This window comes from Cololabis saira, chromosome 8 (assembly GCF_033807715.1).
Source record: "Cololabis saira isolate AMF1-May2022 chromosome 8, fColSai1.1, whole genome shotgun sequence".
Lineage (NCBI taxonomy): Eukaryota > Metazoa > Chordata > Actinopteri > Beloniformes > Belonidae > Cololabis > Cololabis saira.
In genome coordinates this window covers 23,092,599-23,109,399 of record NC_084594.1, presented here as the reverse complement: position 1 = coordinate 23,109,399, position 16,801 = coordinate 23,092,599, and the positions used below count along the sequence as shown (strand labels likewise).

The following is a 16,801-nucleotide window of genomic DNA, read 5'->3' as shown; positions in this document are numbered from 1 at the left end:
ATCGCTGAGGAAGGCTCATCCAGAGACTGGTGGGGTGGTGGCAAGCCACGGTTGTTTAACTGTGTAATCAGTCTGTTGAGGATGACTGCATTAAATGCAGAGCTAAACTCAACGAAAAGAAGCCTGGCATAACTGTCCTTTTCTAGGTTGGTGAAGGTTGTCATCATCTGTAAGGATTAGTACACTTCATTCATACTTTCACCAACAGAAGCTTAGTTCAGAAATATGTGCAGGTTGCTCTCTTCTTGCCCCATTTCTGTGAATGTGCTCTTATCCTGAATTGGCCTCTTGTGCAGAGGATTGTCTAGATCTCACTGTCCTGTCATGATGACAAATACAGGACCCTTTAGGACACATCGTCTGTGCTTGAAATCATTGCATTAGCTGGTTTATGAACAAACTAAGTCATTCCAGTGCGTGTATTAAACAAGCCCTCAGCGGTGCTCATCTCAGCTCAGTGGGAGGAGGTCTTGGTTTTCCCTGGAGAATTCATTTGTAGAGAATTCACTTTAATAGGCAGGTCTTCCCCTTAATATGTCTTCTTTTGAAGAGGTAATCGGATGTTCAAAATAGAGAAAAGAGCAATAATTACTATGTTCCTTAATCCTTCAAATTGAGCCCAAATGAATGAGTTTATTGAGTCTTTCACTTTGCTAACTAGGTAACATCACAGGAAGGTGTTGATATTTTGTTTGATGGTTTTTTCCCCTCAATACTCATACCAATGTCTTTGTACATTAGACGCGTCTGGGTTCATGACTTCCAGTGCTTGGCAAAAAGCCATGGAAGTTGCTACTCATCTTGTTAAAATGTGTCAAGAAATACAACTATAATCAATTACTTTTGATTACTTGTCTAACATTTCAAAAAGGTAGGCTGTATGTATTTCCTTTTCAGAGATGTTGTCTAGACTGGTTGGGAGGTTGCAGGCAGACTCGGGTCGTTGACATCGACTGTGCAGCGGTTTTGGTTTGATGGCAGATGAAAGGCTGTGATACTTCCAGTGATGGACCCAATTAAAAAAAACACTTAATACTTGAATGCCAGCCTTGAAAGGAGCCTGTCTTGACCTTAGGGGAGTTCCTTGTGAACCACTCAACATTTGAAGGCTCTGTGTTGCAAAGTTGTCACTTTGCATGGCTGCTTGGTCCAGAAATTTGCTGAAATGAGACATTGCTGTGCAAGAACATGGAGAAACTGCACTTTAACCTCATATAACCCCCTACCCCTTGTTTGTGTTGATTATATGTTCTATAGGGCTTGGTCACCAAGGTGCATTCTGGGATGCGGCTGCTGTGTTGGCAGCCTCGTGAGTGTAAACAAACAGCAGTGTAGTAGTAGTAGTGTGGTAGCACCATGTGAACAGACGGAACGCAAAAAAAAGATGTTAAAATGCCGGAAAGCAACTGGAATTTACCGGGATACCTTAAACAAGGAAGCCAAGGACCGGTATATGGGGGAAATAATGACTTTTAACGGTTTGGATCCATATGAAATCCCTACTAAAGAGTGGAGCTCCACCTAGCTGGGCGGTATGACCAAAAATTTATATCACGGTATTTTTCAAAATTATATCGGTTTCACGGTATATCACGGTATTTTTTTTTTTCATGCACAACTGGGTGTTAACCACATTTTCTAATGATTTGGAAAGGAATTGCTGCAGTAAATTGGCTTAGAATGGACTATTTTACTGTCATGAGGAGCATGCATAAATCAAATAAATTTGATTTAGGCATGCTTTTCAAAGAGAAAAATCTTTTACAAAATTACAAGGTAGAAAATATTTATTGAACATAAAACATTTTTTAATTTCCCAGCATTATGTTGTTTTGGTTCCACCTCCTGGTGAATGTTAGGTAAAATTCTTATGTGTTTACTTTTTGGTTGGCCAACGATTTATGTTTGTGGTGCGCAACGGGTACGGGAGCGGCCAGTCTATTGCCTTATATTACAACAGCGTTATTAATTGTTCGTTTTTTTTCCCACTTATTCCACCGAACACCGAAAGTGTTTTTTTGCCATTTTCGGCCGAACAATTTCGGTAACCGAACAATCTGTGCATCACTACTGCTAAACAGCCTCCTCACAAACAGTGTCCAGCGGCGCTAGGTTCCGCGGCGCGGCGGAACGTAGCGCTGCGCGGCGTTCCCAACGTTGTGTGCGCACCTGTACATACTCACCGGTATTACGGTATATGAAAAATTCATATTATAAGAAAAATAAACACCGGTATTCGGTATGAACCGGTATACCGCCCAGCACTAGCTCCACTCTTTAGTAAGGATTTACTGCCGCAGTTCTGCAGAACCACCGTCTCCGGCTACCTTGTTTAGGAGTGTTTGGCAGCTGCTTTGGTAAATGTTTGACTCGCCATGTGTTTCAATAAATTAGTATAATAGTACAACATACAGTAGATGTTTTGTATCACTCTTACTTTTTTCTTTTTTGACTGCTATATTATGCGGAAGAGGCTCCGAGGCGTGAGCAATATTTTTTTTTCCTCGTGGGATTATTTTTTTCCTCTGCAGCTACAAATAGAGTTAATATTTTTTCCTCAACAAACTAGTTTTATCTGAAGATTGGGGTTAATCGCACCACAGAGAGCTGGCCAGCAACTGCGTTTAGCTGGAGAAGTGGGAATAAAACCCGTGTGAATGATCCAACCCCGGTCGTTATGAGTGTTTGTTTGTGGTTTACTGAGGAAGGTTATGTTTGGTCGTCTTACAGCCGCGATCCAAGCGAGCCGACGACTCTTTTACTGTTATCTCAGATACTTGGCCTCCGTGGTTCTGCCTCCGAGCAGGAAAGCGGTGAAAAGTTAAACCATTAGCGATCTTTTCCCCACGTCTGTTATGTGTGGAGCTGCTAAAGCCACAACACAGCAACGGGTTACCATGGTTTACAGAATAACGGAAAGTAACGATTACAAGTAAGACACAACGAAGAGGGAGCACGTCTGTACACAGTGCGCAGGTCCGAAGCAGCTAAGGTAGCTTCCAACAGGGCGGCTCCGCCAAGTGATGACGTCAAGACGACCAAGCCCTATTGTGTTATATCTATGTTCATGCTTGAATTTTCTCCTTTTTTATAGGCACCTGGAGTACTTTGTTGTTACGCTGTTGGCAGCATTCTCTGCGAAGGAGAAAATTAAGTTGATGAGCGGCTTCTAAAGCACTACGAATCTTCTGGATTCAGTATCTTTTCCTTTCCCCAAGTTACACATGTGGTCACTACCTCGAGGATGTTTTTTTTCTACTCCTCAGAGTGAGAAGAGTCTACCCGCAGCTGGAGAACTACATCAAGGTATTTAGAGTTTTGGACCTTTTGCGATGAGTTGCTATTAACCCAGTTTAAGTTTTCATTTCAGAATGTTTTATGTCATTTTATGTTACACTTCTTAAACATACAAGTACTCATTTAGATTATAAGAAAAGAGTTTTACATAGAAACAAATAATAACCCCTACAGAGAAAACGCATTAATCTTAAACGTAGGCACCTGATATAAATAACTTGTGAAAATATGGAGAGCAAAGTCATCTAGCAGTCAGAAGTTTAGTTGTTTCTTTCGTGGCCTTGCAATCCACATGTCAACATGTCCTTGAGCAGGGTGCTCATTCCTACATCGCCTTCACTTGTGTGTGTGTGTGTTTGTGGGTGGATAAGAGAAAAATCACTGCACAGATTTAAAAGAAAAGCTCTTAGTGTAAAGGTGGTAACTGTATAAAAAAAAACAACAACTAAGAATACATAATTTAAACTAAATGAGTGTGCACAAGATAAAATGTTGCTGCTGCACACATCAAGACATATTGAAACTAGACATACCAGGCATCATCTATGTTAACCCTGAAGTCCAAAGTGACAACAATTCATAGAACAAAAACACATATGTGAAAAACAACTAAAGTTGCTGCGTTTAGTTCCCAAGGTCCTCTCCGTTAAGCACATCGCCAGCAGCACTTCCCATGGGCTTCAGAGTTCTCACAAACTGTCTTGACCACACACTAAAGCAGACAATGAACTATGTAGGTTGTTGTAAGAATACCGTTTGGTGAGGTGAGATGTAAACCTTTGTCTCTTCAGAAGATGGTTTCCCTTTATTACCCACTTCATGTATGCTTATTTTTGTGATTGAAAACATTTACAGGAAGTGTGCAAGCATGTGCAGTGGAATGAATCATTGCTATGTCTAAGGTGGCCTTACATCCGAAGCAACTTAATAATCAATATGTAATTCCATGATCATCCCAAGCATGTCTGAGTCACAGCATGTCTTCCCAGGATGCAGTAACTTAAAATGTCTTACATGAAAAGTTGAACCTGCCACAACTTTTGATCACACTTCTTCAGGCCTTCTTTGTAGCGTTCTCTGGGGGCTTGGAGGCTTGTGTTACTTCAGCCAGAAGAAGGTTTTAGGTAGGAGGCAGGAGGTAGAGATATAGGAGCAGAGCCAACCCGCAGACAAATTGAGAAAGAAGGAAAAAATAACCGTCTGAGCTCCCCATGAATGATCTCCCTGAGCGCTGGCTTTAAGGGTTGCTGGAGAGAGTGCGTCACAGTGATGAGCAGAGGGTTTCGTCAATATTGCAAAATTGGAACGCACCACGAGATGTGGTAGTATCGCGAGAACGAGGTAGCAGAATCCAACATGGCGAGGTAATACTTTCGTTTTCAATAAATGCTTTAAAAACGATTATATTCTCAGTTTAAAATAACGAAAGGGTAGGTTATAGTTAGATTATATAATTCCGAACCCAACCTGGAGCAAAGCGAATCTTTAGACGCATCTATAGACGAGTATTTTGAGAGATTTGTCATGGTGAAGAAGTCTGGGGGCGCGTCCTCCGGCGCTTCCTCCACGCCGAAGCGTTGCCGTCCTGAGGATTCCCCTGGAGCAATTTCTCCTCCAGGAAATTCCACCGAGGACATTCTGAGGTCCATTGACACCCGCTTGGCCTCCCATGACTCCCGTTTATCCCTGGTGGAAGTCCTGCACAAGGAATTCCAGTCATTAAGAGAAGCTGTGGAATACGGTAACCAGCAGGTGGAAAAATTGATGGCTGAAAACACCAATCTGAAGAAGTCGATGAAATCCATGTCAGAGGGTTTTAGCCGACTCCAAAATGAAAATAAATCTTTAAAAGAGGCCGTTTTAGACCTTCAAGCTCGTTCCATGAGGGACAACTTGGTGTTCTCGGGGATCCCGGAAAAACCTGATGAAGATCCTGAACAATCCGTCCAGGATTTCATCCGGAACCACCTGAAGCTTCCAGAAGACCTGGCGAACTCCATCACGTTTCACCGCGTCCATCGCCTAGGAGGAAGAAGACCCGAAGCCCAGAGACCCAGGCCCATTGTTGCTAAATTCGAACACTATAAAGACAAAGAGCTTGTGAGAAGAAGGGGGCCACAGCTACGCGGATTGCCGTTCTCCGTGAACGACCAGTTCCCCCGGGAGATCCTGGACCGTCGCCGAGTCCTCTTCCCGGTCCGGAGGAGGTTCATGACGGAGGGATCTCGTGCTGTCATCACCGTGGACAAGCTGTACGTGAACGGACAACTGTACCGCGACTCCAACATCACGCCCTGGCTCTTCTAAAAAAGGATGAGTACAAAATTTACTTTCTTTTCCTCTCTTTCTTTCTTACTAACTGGTGATTAGGTTAGATATAGTTACATAAACACTTGGTGATTAGATTAGATATAGTTTCATAAAATATTCTCGGCATATATTAATGTATTAATAATTCTTGCTCTGCTAGTCTCGGTAAGTTATAGGCTCACACTGGTGATTGCCTTTCTCTCTCTTTTTTTTACTTTCTCTATTTCTTTTTCTATCATGTTTAGAATTATCTCCCTCCCCCCCACCTCACTCCCTTTCCCCTTTTTTTTTCTTTTTTCCCTCTATGTCCCACTCTGCTGCACTTTCTTTCTCGGTTTGGTAAATTGGTACAAACACACATTTCACACATCTAGAATAACATGGCACACACACATACAACAGCTTTTCATGCAACATTACCACTTACATATAATGTTACTTTCAATGATTGGATTATGGATAAATTAAAGTTTGTCACCTGGAACGTAAACGGAGCCGGGAACACGGCAAAGAGATTAAAACTTCTTAACCACATACAAACTCTGCAGGCGGACATTGTCCTACTGCAAGAAACTCATTTAGTTAAAGCTTCGGTAGATGCATTGGCCACGGCACAATTTCCGCATGTTTTCTGCGCCTGTTACAACTCCAGACAAAGAGGGGTAGCAATTCTCATTAATAAAAGAGTAAATTTCACCGTAAAGGACACTCACATTGACTCAGAGGGTAGATATTTAATTTTAGTCCTGCAAATTCAAAGCTTGAATTTATGTATTTCTAATGTATATGGTCCAAATGTTGATGACTCCTCGTTTTTTCACTCTTTTTTCACCTCACTTTCTGCTCACCTAGACAACACAGTCATCATCGGAGGAGACTTCAACATGGTTCTGGACCCTGGAGTGGACAGGCTCAGTAATGCAGGCGGACACAGGAGTTGGCAGTCAGCAAGTATTGTTAAGCAATATATGAATGATCTGGGTCTTTGCGATACATGGCGCTCTCTACACCCAACCCTTAGGAACTACACTTTTTTCTCAGCCGTTCATCACTCATATTCTAGGTTAGATTATTTTTTAGTCAGTAGCTCTCTGATGAGAGATATCTCAGAATCACAAATTCACCCAATCATTATTAGCGATCACGCACCTGTTTCTTTCACTCTGGGGAAGAGGGGGAGCGTATCATCCTCCAAAGTTTGGAGATTTAATACATCATTGCTCAAAGACCCCGACTTTATTAATTTTTTTAAGAAAGAATGGGATATATTTTTACAAAATAACGACCAGCCGGAAATATCAGCGAGCGTTCTATGGGAAGCAGGAAAAGCAGTAATGCGAGGCAAAATAATTTCCTTTTCTTCAAATAAGAAAAAAAAAGACAACTTAAAAACAAAAGAATTAGAGTGTGAAATAAAGACGCTAGAGGAGGCCTTCCAGACCTCTGCAGACGAACGTATCCTTAACAGAATAAGGAAAACTAAAATAGAATTAAATAAAATAATTGACGCAAAAACGCAGTTTCTAGTACAAAGGCTTCGCCTGGAAAACTTTGCACATGCTAACAGACCGGGAAAATACTTAGCCAATCAATTAAAAATAAACAAAGAAAAAACAACCATAACATCAATTAAGGACCAGTCAGGGGGAGTTACACATGACCCCTGTTTAATAAATTCAGTCTTTAGAGACTTTTACTATAAATTATACTCGTCACAAATTGAACCATCTGATCAATCTATTAATGAGTTTCTTGGAGACATTAATCTGCCGAAGTTACATCAGGAACAGGTTATGAATTTAGACTCACCGCTCTCAATAGGAGAACTCCATGAAGCTCTTCAACATATGCCCAATAATAAAGCTCCGGGCCCAGATGGTTTCCCAGCTGAATTTTACAAGGAATTCTGGAGTATATTAGCACCAACATTTTATAAAATGATTCTAAATGCTAGGGAAAATAAAAGCTTACCCTTAAATATGAACTCTGCTAATATTAGTCTTTTATTAAAACCGGACAAGGATCCCTTGCTCCCATCGAGCTACCGCCCAATTTCATTGATAAATGTAGACCTTAAAATAATTAGCAAGGCCATTACTGAACGTCTGAAAAGAGTCACCCCTTCTATTATACATCCGGATCAAACAGGCTTCATTAAAGGTAGACATTCGTCTACTAATATTCGCAGATTATTAAATATTATAGACTATTCGAGTATCAATAAACAGGAGACTACTATTATATCCTTAGACGCGGAAAAAGCATTTGATAAGGTAAATTGGAAGTTTCTATTGGCAACTTTGCATAAATTTGGATTTGGCGAATCTTTCATTGACTGGATAAAAATATTATACAGCTCTCCCAAGGCACGTGTAAGGACAAATGATCAAATCTCTACAAGTTTTACCTTGCAAAGAGGCACTAGACAGGGTTGCCCTCTCTCTCCTTCATTATTTGCAATATTTATTGAACCTTTAGCAGCAGCTATTAGACAAAATCAAAATATTAAAGGTATACAATGTAAAATATTAGAGCACAAAATTAGTCTTTATGCGGATGACGTACTCCTCTTCCTCCAGAACTCACGATCTTCACTATCACAGACAATTGCACTTATAGAGGGATTTTCATCTCTGTCTGATTATTCTATTAATTGGTCTAAATCCACTGTTCTGTGTGTTAACTGCAATTTTAGGAATATAACCAATACTCAATTACAATCAGGGAACATTAGATATTTAGGCATAAACATCTCCCCTAGGCTGTCAGAGTTAATAAAATTAAATCATGTTCAGCTTATAAAGAAAATAGAAGATGATCTTTCCAGATGGAGCTCTCTCCCCATTTCGCTCATGGGTAGAATAGCCACCATTAAAATGATGGTTTTACCAAAAGTAAATTATTTTTTCTCAATGATACCATGCAAACCCCCTCTTTCCTGGTTTAAATCGTTGGACTCATATGTATCAAAATTTCTGTGGAAAAATAAAACTCCACGTATTAGTTTAAAGACATTGCAAAAATCCAAAGAATATGGAGGTTTAGAATTACCTAATTTTCAGTATTACTTCATAGCCAGTAAGTTACAGTATATTGTAAAATGGTCAAAAGATCATCCTTTAGATAGTCAATGGCTGGACTCAGAGCAAGTGTTTTGTAATGAACTAGAAATCTCAGAGTTACCATTTATTAGTCAAAGTATCAAACGTCATCAATGTTTCAAAAGCATTAATATTAGCACAACTTTATCAGCTTGGTGGGAATTTCTTAAAATAGCTAAAATTTCACTTTTTCCATGTGACCGTACACCCATATGGAACAACCCAGACATCGTGAAAAATGATAAAAAGATGGTTAACTTCGTTCAATGGAGAGATCAAGGAATACGGTACTTACAGCACGTAATTGTAGGAGGACAGTTTGTACCTTTCAATACACTTATTGTTCAATACGGAGTTAGCAGGAATAAATTTTTAGAGTATCAACAACTTAAGGCAATAATAAATAAAACATACAAAATTAGCCAATTAGATTTACAACTTCCCGCTAAGATAATAGATTTATTGAATCTAAGCACTTTAAAGTTGTTATCAAAACTCTACAGGTTAGTGTCTAAACTGGACGATTCAGTCTCTCTCCCGATCTCTAAGTGGGAGGCGGATCTCTCTCTTAATACCGACCAGTTTTCTTGGTCACAAATATGCTTAAATACGTTTACTATGACTAAAAACCCAAACCTACAACTTATACAGTACAAAGTTCTTCATAGAATACATTATACTGGACAAAGGATGTTCCAGATGGGCTTTGTCACCTCTAATATCTGTTCACAGTGCACAGAGAACACCCCAGATAATTATATGCATGCTTTATGGTTCTGTACACCGGTACAGAGGTTCTGGAAGGAGATTTGTGAGGATTTATCCACATGGATCAACCACAGAATCCCAGTATGCCCCACGGTATGTATATTAGGTCACCTGGGAGACACTCAAATAGATCCTAATTGGACACACCGGGTTCTCACTGCCTTATGTATCGCAAAGAAAACCATTTTAGTAAATTGGAAACAAAAATCCAGTTTATGTATCAACCATTTTAGGAATCTTTTATCAGATCATATTAGTAGTGAGATAATGTCTGCCTCCACTGAACAACATTCGGCTGAATTGCACTCTCTGTGGTCCCCGTTTATTGGCTTCGTTACCTAGTGGGGGCGGGGGGGGTGGTGATCTCGTAGCCCTTGGGGTTGGGGGTCGGCTTGGGGGGTCTGGGGCGCGGGCCTCTGGTGGCCCCTGGGGGGCGGTGGGGGGGGCCGCGGGGCCCTGTCCCTAGCCGGTGGGGGCCTTGGGGGCCTGTGGGGGGGGTTACCTCATGGCGGTGGGGGGGGGGGTGGCTGGGGAGGGCTCGGGCGGGGGGCTGTGGCTGGGGCGTCTCCGGGCCTCCCGGGGGGGGCGGGGCCGTGGACGTGGGGGTCCCACCCGGAGGGCCCGGCCCTGCCTGGGTGGGGGGTGGCTGTCTGCGCTGGGGGGGCATTGCTGCCTTGGTCCTCCGTCGCTGGGCGGGGGCCAAGTGCCCCTGCGGATGTGGGGACTCCGGGACCCTTGGGGTGTCCGCCGGGGTGGCCTCGGGGGGGGGTGGGGCCGGGTCCGGGGAGCGGGCTTCCCCTGACCGGGGGGTGCACGGGCGGGCGCGACGGCGGGGTGGCACCATTCCCAGGTATCTATGTCTTATGTTGTCAGTATGAATGGGAGGATGTTGGACCGTTTCCTCCTCCGTCTGGGGGCTCCGGCGGCGCCGGGGGCGCCCTTGGAGGTACGGTGGGGCCCTTGCCCGGCTCGGGGGGCCGGCCCCCGTCTGCTGGACGGCCGGTGGGGGGACGCGGGTGTCTTATCAGGGCCGGCTTTGCTGGTCCTGCCTCCTGGCTTCGGCCTCCGCTCCCCCTCTTGCCCCCCCTACACGATTCATACGCACATAGGCGAAAGGCGGGGGGTCCGGGTCGTGGGGGGCACTGTCCCGCGTGGCCCGGCACTCCCCGCCTCACGGTTTTAACAGCAAAATAGACACTGCACATTCAACACTTAATAAATACATTTGACAAGGACACGTAGTTCGGGAGGGGGGGGGGTCTGTGTCATACTTGGCCCTCCCTCCTCCCTGTTTTTATGGCATTAATCACATGCACTCAACACAAGGGGCGGGAGGGGGTCCCACATCACCCGCGTTCCCTCACCGGCCTGGGCCTGGGACGGGTGGGTCGGGTTACCCGGGCCTGGCGGGGCCCGCCGTGCAGCCTGGGGTGCCTTCTGGCGGTGCTGGATCCCCCCGGGGAGGGGGAAACGGTGCGTGATTGTATGTCTGTGTCGGTGAGAATGCGGTATGGAAGGGTCCTGCCATGGAGGATTTGAGCCTCCATTGGCAGGACATCAAAAACTTAATAATTTATCAATATTATATTATACAAAGATGGTTATTATTATTAGTATTATTATTAGTATTATTATTAGTATTATTATTAGTATTATTATTATTATGTATAGTATATTATATTATTATTAGTATAGGTATCGGATAGGTGAATGGATGAATGAATGGGATGCCTGGGTCTGGGGCCCTCCGTTGTCGGGCCTGCGCGTGTGTCGCCTTGTTGGGGGGTTCCCTCTCTCCGGGCCCGTCTCCGGTCCCCCCCGCTGCCTCTACGGCGGGGCGCTCCTCTGGTCTTGGAGGGCCACTTTCGTGGGGGACGGGTGCGCCTGCCCGCGTCGGCGGCCGGGGCGGCTCTGTCTCTCCGGGCGGGCTGGCCCCCTGCCGGGTGGGGGTCGCTGGCCTGAAGGGTGAGGGCCTCCTGGCCGCGTGTCCGGCCCGGACCGGGTGGCCGGGGATTGCCTGGGTCGCGGTCCGCCGCCGCGGGATCCCTGGCTGCTTCTTTCCGCGCCGTGGGGGCCCCGCCCGCGGGCCCCCTCGGCCGCCGCCGGGTGGGGGGGGGGGCCTCGCAGGCGGTGGGTTGCCTCCCTCCTACTTCTCCCCTCTGTGGGGTTGCCGGTGGCCTGGGTTCCGGGCTCTTCCTTGTCGGCCTCTGGTCTCACGGGTGGCGGGGTTGCTCCCCCCCCTCCCCCACTATAGATACACTTCAGGTGGAGCTTTGTTTGGTTTATTACACACATACACACACACACACACACACACACACACACACACACACACACACACACACACACACACACACACACACACACACACACACACACACACACACACACATATAGTAATTTAGTCACACGCATACACACACACACACACACACACACACACACACACACACATGCATGATCATATACATACACACACACACGCATAGACATACACACTGGCTTGTTCACCTGCATGCTGGCTCTCTAGTTTTTGGGTTTAGGTAGCGGTAGCGATAGCTTAGCTCAGACTGCGATCAGATCTCAAGATTTAGGTCGATTGCTGTTCGTGTTTTGGATGGCTCCGTGCCGGTTTCGTGCTTTGTTTGTGGTTTTTTTGTTGCAGATTTCCAGTGCTTGACGTGTGTCTCCGTGTGTTCCTGCTTCCTGGATTGGCAGTGGATGTCGTCACCACCCCCCCCCACCCCCTCCCCCCCAAAAAAAAAAAAAAAAAAAAAAAAAAAAAAAAAAAAAAAAAAAAAAACACTGGGTTTGTATGTGTATGTTTATGTATGTGTACGCATATGTGTGCGTATATATATGTATATATTACATATAGTAATAATGCACATATATACACTTTTGGTTTCTACCGTCATGGTATCAATCAATAATATGTGTGCAGACAAGGTAAAAAAAAAAAAAAAAAAAAAAAAAAAAAAAAAAAAAAAAAAAAAAAAAAAAAAATATTGCAAAATTGTGAAGGGGTGCTGAAACAGGTGGCAGCACCGCAGGTTGTCTTGATTGCTCTGAGTCTGCCTGGATGAATGTGTTGTGTGTGTCCAGTCTGGCTGGCTCGGCCATCTGCCCGGGCACTGTTTGAGCCTGGCTTTGCCCCAGCAGCACTTAGCCTATCTCAAAGGTCAGCCCACCGAGTCGGACTGTAGACAGTTGTAGTTGTGGAAACCCCATCACATTTGACTTCATTTCCTATGAAGTAACATTAATACACATATTTTTGAATCAGAAAGAAATATCAATTTTTGTAGATTGATTGTCTGATGCCACAGCCTTTTCTGTTCTGACACATAGTTATGTAAGTACTGCTTCAGCACAGGCAGCAGAAATACTCAAATTTATAACAATAGTTCGTTTGTTAACATCACTTACTGAAATCCACTTCTACCTTCTTGGAGTTTTTTGTAAAATCTTCCAGTGATGAAGTCGGTACATAAGTGTTAAGTGAAGTGTAAATTAATTCTAAGACATAAAAGAAGTCACTGAAAGGTGAAAAGTAAGTATTAAAAGATGCACTTGCACAGGAAAACGGTTCATGAATGTAAGTGTATTTAAAGTCAAATGCCCTTTAAACATCACAGTATAAATAAACATCGAAACAATACAATAATTAGCTTTATTAATAACACCCAAAATAAATATTTAAACTACAATGAATGTCCAACAGAGGCTGATGAATAAAATAAGTTTTCAGTGAATAAAGTATTCTGTAGATGGCTGACAAGTATCCCAAGTGGTGAGACCTTTTCAGACAAGCTCATCAGCATTTAGCATGCCTCGCCTGTCTTGGCAGAATGATTTCTGTCTGTTAGACACTTTGAATCACTGCCCCATGGCCAGGCCTGATATTTGCCTTGTCACAACATTGATTGGCGCCAGTGTTTTTCTTCTGTGCCTTGGCTTTTCAGCAGCAGGCTACATCACAGACGTCCTGGCATCTTGAGATTTGGTTTAAGTATGGTGGCCAGGCCTGCAGACAAAAATGGGGACTAACGTTGGGGGGGTAGGGGGTTAATATTGCTGACATTCAGAGAGATCTAAAGGTTTGTGAAAGGCAGATGATGGAACATTTGTTTGCTCGAGGGCACTCGAGCTTCTTGCCAACACTGAGGTTCTGCGCTGAATGTAAAGCAAGTTTTCATATCTGAAGTAGGAATAGCTTTTTTTTTTTTTTTTTTTGAGAAACCAATGCATGTAAAGTGTAGAACCAGTCTTTTATTGCTCAATGGAGAGTCAAACCTGAGTTTTGGGCGATCAGGAACTGCCTTTTGCAATCCTGCTTCTTACAGCTTGCGTGGGAGAGATTGATGCAAAGAAGAGCACAGTTGTGAGTCTGCAGGGTCTGTTAAGCATGCAGACATGTTGCTAGCTGTGACATCGGTTTGGAAAGGTCAGAAAAGGTTGTTGAGTTTGCATGCTCGGAAAAAGTCATGAAGACAATGTCATGCAGGAGGATGTAAAACAAGGGTTTAGTTGAAATGTGGTGTGTGGTTAAAAATAAGTAATTATTAAGGACTTTCCACAAAGTGAAATGTATGCATGTAGGAGGGTTAGACTTCATGCAGAAATTAAATTCAAATCTTTCTGAGATTATTTTCATCCAAAACTTGTATTCATGTTCATATTTATTTCACCTGCTTCTATCGTAACTTGGGGCACTTGTGAGGCACATACTAACATCTTACATGGGGTGATTTATGAAGAAACTGTCAACTTTTTAAAGGTCTTTAGAGGGAGTTCTGGTTTAAGACCATAACAACTTATGATGCCATCTGCATCACTTTGCAGTTAGGACTGCTCATAACTCTAGTTGTTGGTGTAGTTGATTTATGTAGTTTTGTATTAAAGTTTTGAATATAAGCCACTTTTACATCCATGGTTACATTTTAAAACCAGAAACCTTTATATGGCTATGCCTGGTGTCTATACCCCGGTGAGTTCAAACCTAAAAACAAAAACTATACATCTGTTACAGATCCTTTTTCAGTTTGTAAATACTGCTGTTGTGGATTCATATGGAGTAACAAAACCAAATTTTCTACATGATTTATCCTTTTTAGTCACTACATATTGTGCACTTGCACTTTAATAATAACTCCAACTGACTTCATGTTTCATAGGAAGGTCATCATTTGAGTGAGCTGCGATACAATAGATTTACAGCAGAGCATGGGTGTGTATGTGATAAGTGTTTTTGGTGGTGGAGTGTGTATGGAGATCTTCTCACATGAAATTAAAATATGAATGTGGAGACCAATCAGCTTTGTTTTAAAATAAAACTGGACAAGAGTGGAAGTAGCATTAAACTGCTGCAGCAAATAGTGAGGTGCACATCAGCCTGTGGAGAAGCTGCGCCACAGGCTGGGGCGTAGACGACTTAGGCAATCTTCGGCAATCTTTAATGAGTGTCACCCTGACAGGAACTCTTAATTAAAAATGATAAAACTACTATGCTAACTTAGTTTTGCAAGCAATGACTATTTCATCTGTGTCTTCTAGTGTTGCTGGATAGGCTAAAATTTAGTTTGTTCATCCATGGAAATGTGATGGAGAATGTTATATCAATGCATTGTAAGAGGCTTTACCAAATGTTCATAGTTCGGTTGTGGAGTACTGCAATATCCAGAGTATTACATTCTGAATGACAATCAGAGAAATTGATCACATCAGAGATATTAGTTACAAAAACACTCCATGTCTAAAAAGATAAATAACATTTATGTTCTTTTCCTTCTATGGCCCTTTCATCGACCTCTTGTCAATATTTTTATTTTAAGTGTTCATAAGCTAGTAATAATTAAACTCATCTAGTTAGCATAAGAGCTTTCAAAATTCCACTAACAAGGTTTTTTTTCTGAAGTCGGAAAAATATTTTGACACAAAATATGTTTCATTAGTATTTCTCCTGTGGTTCTATTTTTAGCCAGTTCGTGATATTATTATTCTAAGTCAATGGCCTTTTTTTTTTTTTTTTTTTTAATCAAGTATTGCATCATGACCCTGCGAGGCAGCTCTTCCCTTTGTGGAATTTGCCCATCAAATGTTCAAACATGACTTTTATCTGGAAACAGCTGGGAATTTACTATTGGTGTAAATGTCACATCTACATATGATTGATCTGATTTAAACTTTATTCACTGTTGCACTGTCACTCTGAATTAAGATGAGGCAGTAGGTGTGATTGCAATTAAACAGGGGTAGTTATTTTTGGATATGGGACCAAGTGTTTTTTCGCCTGTGGCCATCTTATCAGTCTGCTAGGATGTGACAAATGAACACAAGTTAAAAGATGTATTCTGTCTGCTTTGAAGTGATTAGTCTATGATTGTGTATCGTTAATTGCCATCTTTTGTCTGTCCTGCTTTAAAGGTTTGCACAGATGAAGCGTGTGTCACAAAAAATGACTGAAGAAGTTCAACGATTAACAGAGCTAGTGGAGGTCTCAGAGTTCAAAGTGTATTTATTAGTCTCCCATGGAGAAATTTGTCTTGGACAAAAGAGCAATCCTGCAGTGTAATACAAAGACAAAAAAATCTTTGTCTAGACAAAAAGTTCATTTCGGTCATCGTCTTAAAGGCACTTTAATCAGAATGAGATACAGCAAAGTTATAGCACATTTGGTGGCGTTGTTGTAGCCGCTGGATTCAGTTAGATGAAAAATCCCAGTCTTTTTGGCTATATGTACAGTGGTGTGTAGATAAAGTTACTCTGACTTTAATTCTAAGATGTTATCAGAATTCGATAAATAATCATAACATATGTGTGTGTGTTTTCATACAAAAAACTCACATGTTCCATAGGAATTGAGAGTGTAGATAGCAGACAGGACTTGTCAAAGATGTTTTGGCACTTTTGTTGCTCTGGAACATTCACAATGTGGGTTAACAAAAAGGGAGAAAATAAAAATAAAAAGACACTATCTTAGAGAAGCACTTGTTGCTGCCCATCAATCTGGAAAAGGTTACATTTGAACATTTGACATTTGAACATTTGACATTTGACATCTGAAATGCTTGTTAATTAAGATACAAGCGTTAAATATTTTAAATAGTTTAAAAGTATATTGTAACATGTTAACTTTGTAAGTGAAAATGACAAGTAATATTTATGTGCAGTCCTCATTTAAACCATCTTCTATGCATGGTCAGATCAGAAAGGTTTTGTTCATACCTATTATAAGTTTGGAACCAGTAACATTTTTATGAATGCTAAAATAAGTGTACATTTTACACTGTGAACAGCTTATACACTATACTCTTCTGCTCATG

The 16,801-nt window shown here is 42.3% G+C and overlaps 1 protein-coding gene across 1 annotated transcript in view; it reads left to right on the top strand.

The window, feature by feature from the left end:
• Window positions 1–16,801, top strand: part of LOC133449150 (testis-expressed protein 264) — a 50,349-nt gene that overhangs the window by 4,720 nt on the left and 28,828 nt on the right. Inside the window, 2 exon segments of the mRNA XM_061728282.1 lie at window positions 3,095–3,239; window positions 3,242–3,306. Coding sequence (XP_061584266.1) covers window positions 3,095–3,239; window positions 3,242–3,306 — 210 coding nt within the window.